General features: G+C 38.8%; 1 protein-coding gene across 18 annotated transcripts in view; it reads right to left on the bottom strand.

The window, feature by feature from the left end:
- Positions 1-9652, bottom strand: part of ncam1b (neural cell adhesion molecule 1b) — a 70137-nt gene extending 60485 nt beyond the window's left edge. For all 18 annotated transcript variants that reach the window (XM_051397419.1, XM_051397431.1, XM_051397420.1 and 15 more), the window contains exon 1: positions 9349-9652. In XM_051397419.1, coding sequence (XP_051253379.1) covers positions 9349-9400 — 52 coding nt within the window. In that variant the 5' untranslated portion in view covers positions 9401-9652. The remainder of the gene's footprint in view (positions 1-9348) is intronic.
- Between the last annotated feature and the right edge of the window lie 4861 nt (positions 9653-14513).

The following is a 14513-nucleotide window of genomic DNA, read 5'->3' as shown; positions in this document are numbered from 1 at the left end:
TGGAGAGCTGCTGCTGACAGACATGGACACTGATGTGCTTCAAAAGTAGGGTGTAATGCGTGGGAGGTTAGGATATCCATCCCAGTTCCATCTCTACGGGACAGGCACCTCCATCAACCAGCAGGCAGTAGCAGTTGCTAGTGCAGTGACAACGAACACGCCAAGTGTCTTTGCTGGAATGCACAAATGAGTCGGAGATAAAACTGCTGGGAATCAAACTGAGATCTGTTAGTATCTTTAAGTTAGGCCATACGGATATTTTTATGAATTCTGAGGTTACACTAGCCAAGTTGCAACCAGAAGAATGCCCCTCGCCTCACCCTCCCCTTCCAAGCATGTAGGTGAACCCCTCGGTGTTGCAAAACAAGACGAATGACCCTATCTAGAGCCAATATTGGTTTGTGTCTTCTGGGTTGCTTTAGAAACAGGGCAGTTCAACATGGCAGACTCTGTAGAAGCGAAGACCTTTCAAGTCACATCACACAGAGCAGTGTTTCCCATACATACTGTAGGCTTTACCTGTGCGGGCCGCCCATGTATATTAACAGCCGCCCAAGTACATTTGGGGACCCATTTTAGCATTTTTTATTTTTTTGATCTATCTGTGAGAACAACCCCATCAACGAATGATTAACTAGTGGACTGTGGGACACACTGCAGAGTGAGACAGCCACCCTGCAGAGAATCTTCATCTTTCGTTCAATACCCAAAGTGACCAAAGGTGAGACCTGACCAGTAAGATGCTCAGTGTAGAGATGAAACAATATGAACATTTTACATCACGATTATATTGACCAATAATATCAGTTATCAATGTTATCGCGGTATTGTTAAAATGTGCTGACAATGTTTAAAAAGTGTACACACAATGAATTATTTTCACCCAGTCGAAATAACAAGCTAATACCTTATGTGTGAATGTAATGCATTCACATTAACTCACTCACACACTCACACAGTCTCCTGTGTGGCACTTCAGCTTATGCAGTGACCCGACGCACAATTTACATAAAAATGAAGAAGACAGTGATAGTACTTGCGTTTGTATATGTATTTGCGGAGCTCAACAACTGACATAAATACAGAAGAATTCTTTAGCGTTTTCTGGTCGAACACTTTTACAAGCAATTGGACGAATGCTGGATTTCAAATGAACAAATACGTTGGTTGGGTGACAATACTACGTAACGTGTTATCGTGTGCAAAGGGTGAATAGTGTAGTGTTTTTATAGTAGTAGGTAACACTGAAAGCTTTAGTTTATTATTATTATTGACAAGATTATAAAAACAAAATACGACCACACCCCTGGCACTGCCTTCCACCATGTCAAAACAAACCCACGTTGCATGCTGGGCCTGCGTCTGGGAGACTGTTGCTGACTTTGGTTGGTATTTAATGTGAGTTTTTCAAAGCGTGGTAATTAAATATGGTTTTAATAATAATTACAATTTCAAATGATTATACTAACCTTCTGGAAGTTTACTGTGGTTTATCATTAAACCAGCAACTGTTTCATCACCTAGTTCAGTGAAGCCAAAACTGCATCATGCCAATGCCCCCAAACACTGTGCCTTGATACCCTGTCCATAAATATCATACACAGTAAAGGTGGCGAGTCAAACCTTGTCAGAGTCTAATGCCAACACTGACTGTGCTTGAGTTAATGCCAAGAATGCAAACTGAGCTCTAGGTTACAGGGAATGAATGGCTTGGAACAGTAGCCTCCTACAACCTACATAACACAGGAGATACTGTCATAAGCCTCTCAAAACACCTCAGTAATCTGTCACTGGGTTAAAAGCTGGTCAACTGTTCCACACAAAGGTGAATGTGAGGTTCAACAATAGGCTGGTGTTAATTCCCAGCACCTTGGTGTAGGGTTTCAAGGGGGACTAAACAGTGCAATTACACAGCAGTCAGAAAACACCCCAGAAACACACAGGGACATGGTGGCATACCGGTCCAAGCGCACTGTTACCAAGCCAAACACTATCCAAACAGCCTTCAGCATTTCAGAACAAATCTGGTCCACCGCCAGCACTCTACCACTGAGGAGTTAACAGTAGTACTCCAGTGACCTCTGACTCAGAGATGGACTCTAATCCCCTCGATTCTTCCAGCTACACTTCCTGTCCAGTGGGTGTGTCGGTTGGCTTCAGGAATTTTGCTAAGTGCTCCTTTCACTCTCAATGATTTTGCCTGTTAATGTTAGCAATCCAGTGCCCCCCTAATGAAAACACCTTCAAATTATCCTTTACAGCCTCTCAAAACTCCTTGCACATCCAAGCTTCAGTGGTTACATCTGATTGGTTGGGGTGTGTGAAAAGAGATGCGGTCTGTGGTAGATAGTGTGAGTCTCTCTGTGTGTTACACCCTTCTGGTGAAGCTGTTCTCTGTCGAAAAAAAAAAAAAAGGAAAAAAGGTTGTCGTGACTCCATGTGTATTAGTGGTAATACATGATTAAATACATTCCAGTTAGCAGTTACATAGACCTCAGTTTGAAGGCAACTGGCAGTCAAACTAGGGGGAAAAAAAAGACATGCAAAAAATATTATTGTCAAAATGCCATCTGTTACTGGTGCATTAAAAAAAAGCAATATTTCTCCATGTACAGCGGGGGGAAATGTTGGGATGGGATGGTCCAATGCCCTCACCGTCACTCATTCTTTATTCGCTGGGATCCATCACCACCAGACATAATGAGCTGTCCAGGCCAAAAAAGGTCAAGATCTCAGATTGCACTGTGTTTTAATTATCATACTGGTATGATTCTTGAAAACCGTAGTTTAGAAAGCTATAGGAATAATAAAAATAAAAAAAACTCAATTGGTCTGATTATATTTATAATAATATTTTATATTTAATATACTGTGGAAGCTACACAGTTTTGCCCAAAAAATAAAAAGAGGTGCCATGTTGCCATGTAGGTTTCTTTCTATCTTTGGACATTTCTATTACATAATTTTAGATTACTCTGCATGAATGAGGATGAAATGAGGTTAATTCCCATCCCCACTGATATCACTTTCTAAAGCTTTCTTTTCCTTCTAGTCCTGTGAATCCTAATAAGAAGACATGTACCTATAAAAATATAATATCATATAAAATATGATCAACTTGAGAATAATGTGACACTTAACTGATTCATGTAGCTGTAGACTAATACATTTATTAAAAGATGAAAGGTGATTATTACATATTATCTTTTCATGAATAGATACATGAATTGAAACCCTTTGAATAAAGAGTGTACAGTTTGTATGCAAAGTGTAAGAGTCATCTATGCAAGATTACATATAAAATACTGCAAATGGGTTATACTAAGTGGCTGTTATAATACATCTGTACACTGCCCAAGTATAGCCTATCTGTGGGAATCACTGACATCATTTCAAAGTGGATCCTGCACACTGAATGCATCAAAAACTGCTAGCTGCCATTGCTTCCCTGGAGATACTGCCTTCTTAGTGTGATCTAATTAGAGATTAAAAATAACAGCTTTTTTGCTGAATGAGTGTCACTTCACCACGTTAATGATTGATTTTTTTTTTTTCCCAGAATAACATTAATGCATGTAATAACTTTGTGTGGAAAATAGGTATCTCTAAGTTTCCAGGCAATGAATACAAGCCTACAGAGAGGAATAATGTTTGAGATGGTGACACACTATGGTGACTGTATAAAAAGAAAGCCTGGGGCATAGGGACCCAAATTTTCCCTGCTGTGTGCATGGTGATGCATTCTATAGTGTTTCAATAATGAATGCACCATGATGTGCATGGTTGCATGAGAGAACACACACACACACACACACACACACACAGAGCATCCCTTTACACTACATAAAAGAAGTTGAGACCTAAATCCTAGCCGACAGCATATTGCTTTATTATGGTAAGATGAGACATGCACTCATTTTCTAAAATCAGACATACTGTAAGCTTGCTTTCAGGAGTTTGTGTTGAGAAGAGGCATCTGTATCTTGTAAATTGGTACACAGTTCCCTCCAGCATGGACAGTGCCATGATTATAAGCTCATTTCTTCTTTCGAGGGCTACATTGGCCTCAGACAAAGCTGTGATGACTTAGTTTGGGTCACAGAAGTCCAGTCTTTTCCCACTTCTCTCACTCCTAAATAAGACATGGAAAGGCAGAAAGGGAGCCAGGAGGTGCTCTCAGTTCATAACAGCCTAAGCAAAAGGGGAAATCAGTCTTTATTTGCAAGTGAATAGCCTAGAGAGAAAAGGTGATATATTTTGCCAAGTGCACCAAGCATTTAAATAGCTGAAGGTAACTGGTCAGGGAAAATGAAAATCAAAAAGAAAATAGCCGCATTGGAAATGGCTCGGGGTTTTTCACCATTATCAAGAGGATATTGTAGCTTCAACTATAGACCAATTATTTTTAAATCAAAGATAAACTCAGCTATTCATCAACAATAATTATACACATTTCCTGCTAAAAGCATTACTTGAGTGCTTAAGATGTACAATCAGTGTGTCAAGTAGTCTCGCCTATACCTAGCAGATAATTAGAACTTTACAAAAACATTGACAAAGTCTGTAACACCCTGTCATAGGTTCCTTTTGTCCCACAGAGGAAATGCTTCAAAAGAGGACAGAAGCCATAATGCCTAAAGGTTTGCCAATCTAGGGTTACTTATCCACAGGGATCCTTTGCTCACAGTGCTGGCCTCTTTTTTTTCTTATTATTTGATGAATGACAAGGACACACTGTTCTAATTTCCTGATAGCTCTGAGATCTTAGCATGTTCGTACTGTTGTATGACGTTAATAGGATTGCAAACTTTCAGCTAAAAAGCAAGTTTTCAGTACAAGATACACATCAAGCTCATCTCCCAGGCCTCTCTGTTCAGTGCTATGTTTAACTTGTTTTGTACTTAAATTAAAGCTGATTAATATTAATCTCTAATATAATAACTCAACCCTCACAGGACATACTGTAAGGATGCTACCACCACAGACTGTAGTCACTGAAAAACAACTACTAAACCTACAGCCTGTGCCTCTTCTGTGAGCAAACCCTTAGGAAAGGATGTTTATGTTCCTCCCACAGTGCTTCATGGGGTCACGTGCACGTGTAATGTCATCTTTTTTGCGTCCTTAGGCAATGCATCTCCACTCAACTCTCTCAGACCTGGATCTGTCTGATCCACTCCCCATCACTAAAGAGTCAAGTAGTCCTCACTGGAACAAAATCACAGCCTCTCTCTTGCGTCTGCTTCCTAATACTGGATAAAAACCTTAGCATCTGTGAGATTTAAAAAAATAAAAAGATGTGCAAGAGATATGGAAGCTTTAAAACTGATGCCAGAGTCTGACTTTTAGGGAATGGTTATTTCAACGACTGTTCACGGTTACATATGAATTTCTTGAAATTACAAGTCCGAATAGATACAATACCCAAAACATGCATGGCTGACAGTTGTATCCCAGAAATTGTCTCCCATTTCAGAAGTTGTCTTTTTCTATCATCAGCTCCATTCTGAAACAAATTCTGGTTCAATAAACATCCCCTAAAGCTTAGCAGTGGCCTGTCAGAAGCTACTCTGTTCTTGGCGGGTTTAGTTATTTGATAAGACAAAACAAAAATCACAGAAAATGGAGGTGAAAAGACACACCAGGCCTTTACCATTCTTTGCTGGATCTCCCTAATGGACCTTTCTCTGTGTCTGTCTGACTTCAGAACGATTTTACAGACTACTGTTTGACACTTAAAGTCTGCAAATACACTTGACAGCACCATTACTGTTTATAAGACATCACTACTGGTTCCAACACCAGCAAACATTGGTTTTAATCAAACACTGAAATATGTTTTGCATTACTGGTCTAATACAGGAGACTTTAGCTGAGCCCAAGCTATGTATATGTAGCATACGTGTAGGATGAAGTGATGGACAGAAATATAATTAAACTGAATTGATAATAATGTTGATCCTCAGTAAATATTTTGAGTTACTTATCAAGCAAAACTGCCAAACATTTTCTTGTTTTGCCTTTGTTTTATCTGTTTGATATCACTGCTGCTAATTAATTGAAGAAATCATTGTGTGCAAAGAGAAGTGGTGGCAGGCATTTTCAGTCATTTCAGAGACTGATCAACGAAATGATCGATCAACTAATCGAACAAAATAAAGACACTAATCACTAAGAAAAATAAAAAATTTGTAACAGCCCTAATCATATGCATTTCCACTGCGGCCTCTCTGCAAGGTATGACCACGCTGACCCCAGATATTAATGGTCTCATTAGGGACAAACTGTAAGGGTCTTTGCACTAAATCAAGCTTTGTAGTTGTGTACACTGATTGGCTGCGGTCACGCACGCGTATGAAGAGGACGCAACATTGCTGTGTCTTTTATGTGGGGAGGGAAATCTATTTTGGTTGGACCTCCCTAAATTCTAAATATGGAAAAAAACTGCTGCCAGTACACGATGTGCACAGACTATTCTGAAATGATCGCTTTATCAAGTTGGAGCTGTTGGACTGGCAGCCATTGCTTTTGGCAGCGTTGATTTCCATCTTCATGAAGCTAAGTCACACGTGAAGAAGTCTGGAGCGCTTAGAAGTCGGCCTGCAGTCACAAATGCGCTTCCATCTTGCTTTGTAAAGGGAGCAGCATGGAGCTACGTCATCATTCCCACGTGATCTAACGGATGATGTAACACAGGCTGAGTGCAACAATCCCACTGTAGACTGGAGCGCCACATTTTACTGTTCCAGAGAGCCATATGGTGAGATGCAGAGACGCAATCCCTTCATCAATCCTACAGGTTGAGGACATTTGGAACTCATCTCTTATCTTGCCCAGTTTTGCTTCATTGCTCTCACTTTGATTTCTGGAGGCCATCTTTCATTTTCTGTCAGAAATGCGCTCTTGAAATTCTTCCACATTCCAGTTATCAGTTTGAGGGGGATCAATTAATAATTATGTCAAGAGGCTCAACAGGCCCATAGAGCATGCAGCCAAAGACAGAGCGGAAAGGAAAGAGAAAGATGGTTAATCCCTCTCCAAGCTCACTTCAGTCATAAATACTGCAACTGCGCCACATAATCGTCTACTAAGAGATAAACTTTTTCTTTGGTTTACATTCACCTACAAAAGTGACATTTATAAAAGTACTACTTCTGATATTTGTGCAGAGCATTGCAAACATTACAGCTTCACTAAGGGAACATTGTAATTCTAGTTTCAGGGACTGACTGGAGACTGACTGATCAATTGTGAAATGAAGAATCTGTCTATATTCGAGTGTATCAGATAACCACATTGTCTGCTTTCTATTGTACATGATTGTAGATTATATGAGTCAAACTGCCCCAAATGCACTACTTCCTTTCCTAATTACATTGTAGGTTGGCTGATTAAGAAACTGGTGTACAGAAATGTCAAAAGGTATGTCTAAGGGGTATTTAGAAACTGTGTCACTATCACATGGTTTGTCCAAGTCTGACAAGTTTATTATTAATACTATAAAATGTTCTGTTCAGTAGATACTCAAGTCACATTAAGAGATCCTTAAAATGTTTGTTTATTCTTTTTTTTTAATGTAAAAATGGATATCATCAGATTTCTTTAATACTTAAATAAAAACATCAGCCTCAAAAATCTATTATCTCTGGCTGAATTATATCCCCTTGGTTAATAACTGTATTAACAAGATCCATCATTTGGAGTGTAGTCATATAACCATAGTCCACATTTCTTATAGCCTCAGATGTTCTGAAAAGATTACAAACTACGCAAAAGCCTTTAAAAGATGTTGGCTCTCAAAGAAAATAAAGATATTTCAGAGGCAGTGGTTGCTCAATTTATTCTCTATAATTTTTAGATCTCATCTAATGCCTCCATTAAATTAACAGGTTTTCTCAGGATGTTCACATGCAGCGTGTAATTTACTATGCTGTATTACACCATGGTCTGTTTAAGTATAATTGGTATAGTAGATATGCAACAAAATAAAAAGCATGCATGTGTCAAATGGATTAGAATATGCTCATGTTAAATTATGGCGGGAGATGACTGAATCCAATCGTAATGGTCTTGCAGATTTTTTTTTTTTTATTCCTACATAAAATGTTCCAATAAACCCAAGAGAAATTGCATTATCATTACAATGGAGAGAGGGCTCCACTCCCTCTGCGTTTTCCTCTCCTGCCTGAGGAACACCCCTGCACATATTGGATTGTACATAAAGGATTAAAAGGCTATCCCACGACAACCCTGATCCTGAGTGTAGCTGAGAGTACTACTCCAACCATAAGCCCCTCACATGTCAAATTACGGATTCTAATTTAAAAAATGGGCGTGTAAAGGCTATTAAAAATGTAATTTGACACAAAACTCCCTCAATTATACTTACATAACAACACTTTTTTTTTTTTACCAATTTAGAGGATCTCGTTTCAAAGCCTTTATCGTGGCATCAGATTACATAACAGATGATTCAGAATAGAAGCTGTACTTGCTGTGCATCAATGTGCCAGAGAGACCAAATAAACCTGCACAGTCCCTGAAAGACACCTTGATGTACTGTATGCAGCAAGCATCTATTATCAATAACAACCTCCCAATGCCGTCACACCTGTACACACTGACAGGTGCTTCTGGACATGCCACGTGTTTTATTTTTTGCACAATGTACCTTTAACAGAGACACCGTGACTCAACCCAGAGGGCTGTGTGTGTTTGTGTGTGTGTTTGTGTGTGTGAGTGTGAGTGTGAGTGAGAGAGAGAGAGAGAGAGAGAGAGTGCATTTATGTGTGTGTACAAATAGAGGGAGCCCAGCATCACTCCCCATCAACAACAAACACGTCCCATCCAAGCTGAGACCAACAGCCAACACGACTGTACATGCAGTAAAAGAAATAATTCAATCTCCAAGCCAAATTCCCATTCACACTAATAGGATTTTTTTTTTTTTTTTTTTTTAAGCCTGCCCTTCAAACATGAACACCATGTTTTATTTAATGTACAATAACGCAAAGTCAGCGAACAGGCTTGCTCACGCAAAGAGCAGCGTTATGTTTCTACAGAGAGAAAATGGCACTGTTAACAACAATAGCAGCAAGCTGTCTTTAATTAAACACAACAAATCCTCCAGCTCGCCAGTAAGCTAATTAGCAGCAGTCGCAGTACCGTTACCGTTGCACCTGCTAAACAGAGCGCCTGCGGGCGGAGGGAGAGGGGCGACCGGGAGGCGAGTGGATGCCGTCGGTCCTGACCACTATTAAGAGGGTAGGGGTAGCTTATTCAGGGCGAAACACAAACAATTCTTGTTTTTAAAAAGGCGAGCGTGACTGACAAATAAGAGAGTCTTACCTGTACAGCCCACAAGAAGCAAGGCTAGAAAAATATCCCTTAACTGGACCATCGCAACTCCCCGAGTAACGTGAACGTTAAACGGCGTTGCTAACGTTTAATCTCCGCTCAGTCCTGCTACGGTTGTTGTCCTTCGGGGTTTTTTTTTTTGTTTTTTTTCCTGCCCTATCTTAGCAACTGTTCATCCTAATCTATAGATTTCTGAGCTGGTCGGTGATAACTGTGAGCAGCAGCAGCAGCGTCGTTAATGGCCAGAGATTAGCAGTGATGAGCGCCAGTGCTCCGTTCAAAGTCTGACTGACAAGCCGAGCCTTCTCACACACGTGAATTAATCCGCACGGGCTGAATGAAGGACCTCCTGTTAAATAGTGCGTGGGCTTCAATGGAAACCAGTGTGTCATTGGGGAAACCCCCTCTATAATAACAATAAAGAAAATAAACACAGCATAGCACAATGCTTAGGAGTATTATATGTGTTTCAAAAATACGCTAAAGCAGATAAAAGAGATTAAAAAGAATGACCCATTAAGCTCAAGAGATATTCATATAAAGCTGTTTTCTGTGACAAAAATTTGTTTATGTTATGCTTCAGGTTGTCATACATATAATATATATATATATATTTCTGTGTGATTTTCTTTTTACACATTTTTTAATGGGCATTGTTAAAGGGAGCCTGAAAACAAAGAATTTTGCTGTGAATGACTGCTTCACTGTAATTGTTGTGCATACGATAAATGGAACCATGGTGGAAAAAGTACTTAAAGTACTAAAAGTATCTTTTAGGCTACTAACGTAAAAGTAGCAATACAACTGTGTAGAAATACAGAAATACTGAAATACATAAAGTCCTACATTCAAAATATCGCTTAAGTAAAAGTATAAAAGTAGTAGCATTAAAATATACTTGAAAATTAGAAGTACTAAAAGTATACAGAATGGCCCATTTCAGAATAACATATTTGATTATTGTATTGTGATTATTGAAGCCTTACTATGTACATTAATGTTGTAGGTGGTAAAGATTATTTTTTCATATATATGCTGATATGTTGTTGCTTTTAGTTAATTGAATATCTTTGGTCTTTGGACTGTTGGTCAGACAAAACAAGCAATTTTAAGACTTTAGCAAATTGTCAGAGACATTCTCACAATTTTATAGACAAAATTATTAATTAATTGTTTGAGAAAATAATTGTCGGAATAATGAAAATAACCTATAGTCACCATGTTGTGAAATAAATCCATAGAATGTAGGACCACACTTGGAAATGGAAAGGTGCTGCAGCAAATATTGAACCAAATTAATTCATTTTATTAATTATATTTTTGGGGCTTTTATTGCCTTTATTATAGTGACAGCTGAAGACAGACAGGAAAGGGGGGCAGAGAGAGGGGATGACACACAGCAAAGGGCCGCAGGTTGGATTTGAACCCTGGGCCATCTATGAATGGATTAAGAACATTTAGAACTATATTATTACTAATAGAACGGATAAAAAAAACAACCAAAGCAATTTTTTACAGTCTGGCAATCAAAATGTGTTCTTATTAAAAGTTTATAACTGATCTATAAAGCTTTAGTAAATTATTTATCCCTAATTAAGTGGTTGTATAACTGCCGCCAATCAAGGCCACATAGGCAGGATTTAAGAAGTCCTTATTCCCCCATGCAACCCACCAATCAGTTTTTTGTTTTTTTTTTGCACATGCACATCAGATTGCCAGGAATATAATTCTGGTGGAGTAAATTGAATCCCCCTATTTTGTTTTAATTTAATACTTAAATTTTTTCAAAGTTGAGTGTGAAAAATACGAGATTCAGCCCTCAAAACCAGACGTGGAATTTCTTCGTTGCTGTAGAGTCCAAACTCGATAATTAAAACCCCACACATTCCCAGAAATATTCGGACGTGACCTCTGTGTCCTCAGTGGAAGCTACAGCCCTGATGACAACTTTAATGATAAATGTGATTCACGAAAAAAAATACTTTTGCAATCATGAATTGTCAGGGGTACCAGTTAGAACTTTTTCTAAGCTAAGTTAATGTCTTGAATATTTATCTGTTTTATGCATTGCCAGTACCTTAACAGATAACCAATCAACTGTAATACAGTTTAATCTTTAGTTTATAGCATTTATAAACTACAGATTATGTATTTTATCTACAGATTTATGCCATTTATCACTTTTATCAAATAGTGTAAAAGAGTCCAACATTATATTTGAAATACAGCATAGAGAAGTTGTGCATGGAAAAAAATGCACAAACAAAAACCACAGTCATCGCCTCTTCATTCTTTTATAAAGCACTGTGGTGAGTCAACTACTACCCCTGACCCCCCTCAACCCCACCAATGACCAAAGAGAGCCTTATGCAACACACTTTTATTTAGGCTGTAAAGTGAATGGTACCTGAGAGAACAGAAAATACTGTTTGCTTGCGCGGCAGGGAGGAACCGTAGCATTTGGCACCCTGAGAGGGTGGTTTGCCTTTGATTTGCACAGCCGGCCCGCACAGAGATGCAATGGGCCAAAATTTAATAAACTCAAATCAATTTTTGGGCTGGTTTGAAAAATGTATTGTGGTCAAATCTTGCACATTTGCTGCAGCCCATCCTTCTACAGCAATTCCCCCCAAACATACCACCACAGGGAGCGTGACCCCAAAAAATGTTCACAGACACGCCTCTTTTAAACACCCGTCTACAAAGAAGTGACTAGAGAAAGAAGGGGAGCAGTGAGGTACCCTGTGGGGTTTATGGTACTGTGGGGGGAGGAAAGAAGGGAGGTTTGACTGGCGTTTGTGCTTCAGCATCACAGATATGAAAAGCATGACTCAGCTGATGACTCATACATATAAATGCCCACCGAAATATACTGTAGTGTTTTATTCAGTGTGTGCTGAGGTTGAAAAGCTGATGTAGCTTTTATTTTTGGCTTATCTCAGTTATGTAGCCACTCAATAACATTTTAATTTCCCCAAAAATTTCAAGTGGTTTCTTTTAAAGAATAAAAATTAGGATAAATTTATAAAGCCTTCTGCTCAAGTAATTATTTATGGTTATTAAATCTCACAGGTCCCGACAGCCAAATTCCTTGGTGTTAATTAATAGAGGCTTAACTGGAGACATCGTTTTCAATTAGTCTGTAGAAAACGGACAAAATCATATCATCAGACAAAATCTGTCCAGCAGTTTAAAGGTCCAGTGTGAAAGATTTAATGGCATCGAGCTGTGTAGTTGCAGATTGCGACTCCCTTGCTTCACCCTCCCCTTCCAAATGTGAAAAGGGTATGATGGCCGTTGAACATGCAAAAAACACGAACGGCCCTTTCTAGAGCCAGTGATTGTTTTTTTCCTCCATGCAAGGCGATCCACAGCGTCTCTATAGATATAAAAGGCTAACTCTGAGGTAACAAAAACCCAACAACTGTTATTTTCAGGTGATCTTACACTGATGAAAATATAGTTATACATAATATATTCAATTTCTGCTAATAGATCCTCTTAAATGTTACACACTGGACCTTTAAAAGAGTTGTGTTTTTAACTTTGTGGTAGTTTTATTTCTCTCCCGTGTGGCAGTATAGCTTTGACGGCCACTTACCCTGATATTCTTCATAAAAACTTTGCTAAAAAGGAAGATTTGTACTAATGTATCACCCCATGAGCCATCAACTCCATTTTTGTTAAACAGAATATGCTGTCCATTTGTGGTTAAGCACACATAACATGCTCTTTCATCTACTCAAATCACCCAGAATCCCTTTCAAAACTTTGCCAGGATCTATTTGGCTTTACTTCTCCTGTTCGGTCACAGCAGTAATAGTGGTGGTAGTAGCAGTGGTAGACTGTACATGCTGATAAATTTAATCTCTGTTTGTTTCAGTCTCCTCAGTTACAGTGAGTATACAGTCATTTAAAAAACATGTACAATCCTCTGAAACTTCAAACGTTTGTTTCATCACCCACCAGGCTGCCTGAAGTTATTTTGTGCTCTCTATCTCTCTCTGTAAAGTATATCTCCCTCTCTTTCTCCTGCCTCCTCTCATCCTCTTTCACCCATTAGAGCCATGTCCACACATGCATGCTCTCTTGAGCTCACGCCTACATGCACATACACACGTGCAGTACATTTACATCCACTTTTTCAGTGTTAATTACTATTACTACTACTACTGAGTATTTTTCTACCTGTGAATTAAGTCAAACTCGATCATTTGATGTGTTTATTCTGACCATACTGTTAGCATATTTCCTGGAGGTGATACATGTGAACATCCTCCACTGTGGGAGGTTTTAAAATAGCTTCTCTTACCTCCTCCACTACTGTAACAGAAAGCAACATACAGTACTGGTATGAATATTGGTTTCTGGGTCATGGGAGAAAAGTAGAGGTTAACTTTGAAGGGAGGGGAATGCATACTGCATGTTTAGTGGACATCAGTGGGCTAACAAGAAAAACAGGGAAGCAATAACGACTGGTTAGTGTTGTTTTGCCAGGAACCTCTTCCTCCCACTGTTGCAGTGTATATCACATAATTGATTTTAAATCAGGCGAAAGAAAACCAAACAAAAACACACTGTGGTATTATTGTGGATCAGCAGGGTGGTACAAATGCAGCATCATGGTTTGACAAAGCAGTCGATTTCTGAACCAAGCTCTATTGTATAGCCAGCTTTCTCACTTTCTGTTACCTTTTGCCAGCGGCTGATCTAGAGAAATATTCACATGGTGGCAAGAGGGTGGTATCGAGACTTTAAGGGGTGGCATAAATATATGCTGATATAATTGCAAACAATCACATATATCAATATTTGCTTGGAAAAAGCACAGAAATGAAGATATTTGAACTCAAAAATATTACAATATTGTGGTATATTTGTAAAGCAGTGAATAGAAATATTTAAATGAGGCATTAGAAATCAATACATTGCTTTAAAATTATTTTTTATTTTATTTTATTGAACCATAACAAATCATTAAAGATGTGTTAATGTTACTTTGTGTGTTGTGTTATGTTATTTTTCTAATCTATATTAATGTGACACCAAACTGGGTGGCACCTAATGTAGCCAGACAGTTTTTTGGTGTGGCAGCTGACACCCCATGCCATCCATCTAGATCCGCCCCTGCCTTTCGCTACATGTGATGCATTCAT

This window comes from Dicentrarchus labrax, unplaced genomic scaffold (genome assembly GCF_905237075.1).
Source record: "Dicentrarchus labrax unplaced genomic scaffold, dlabrax2021, whole genome shotgun sequence".
NCBI classification, from domain to species: domain Eukaryota; kingdom Metazoa; phylum Chordata; class Actinopteri; family Moronidae; genus Dicentrarchus; species Dicentrarchus labrax.
Note: the sequence above shows the minus strand (reverse complement) of the source record. Positions and strands in the feature narration are given on the sequence as shown.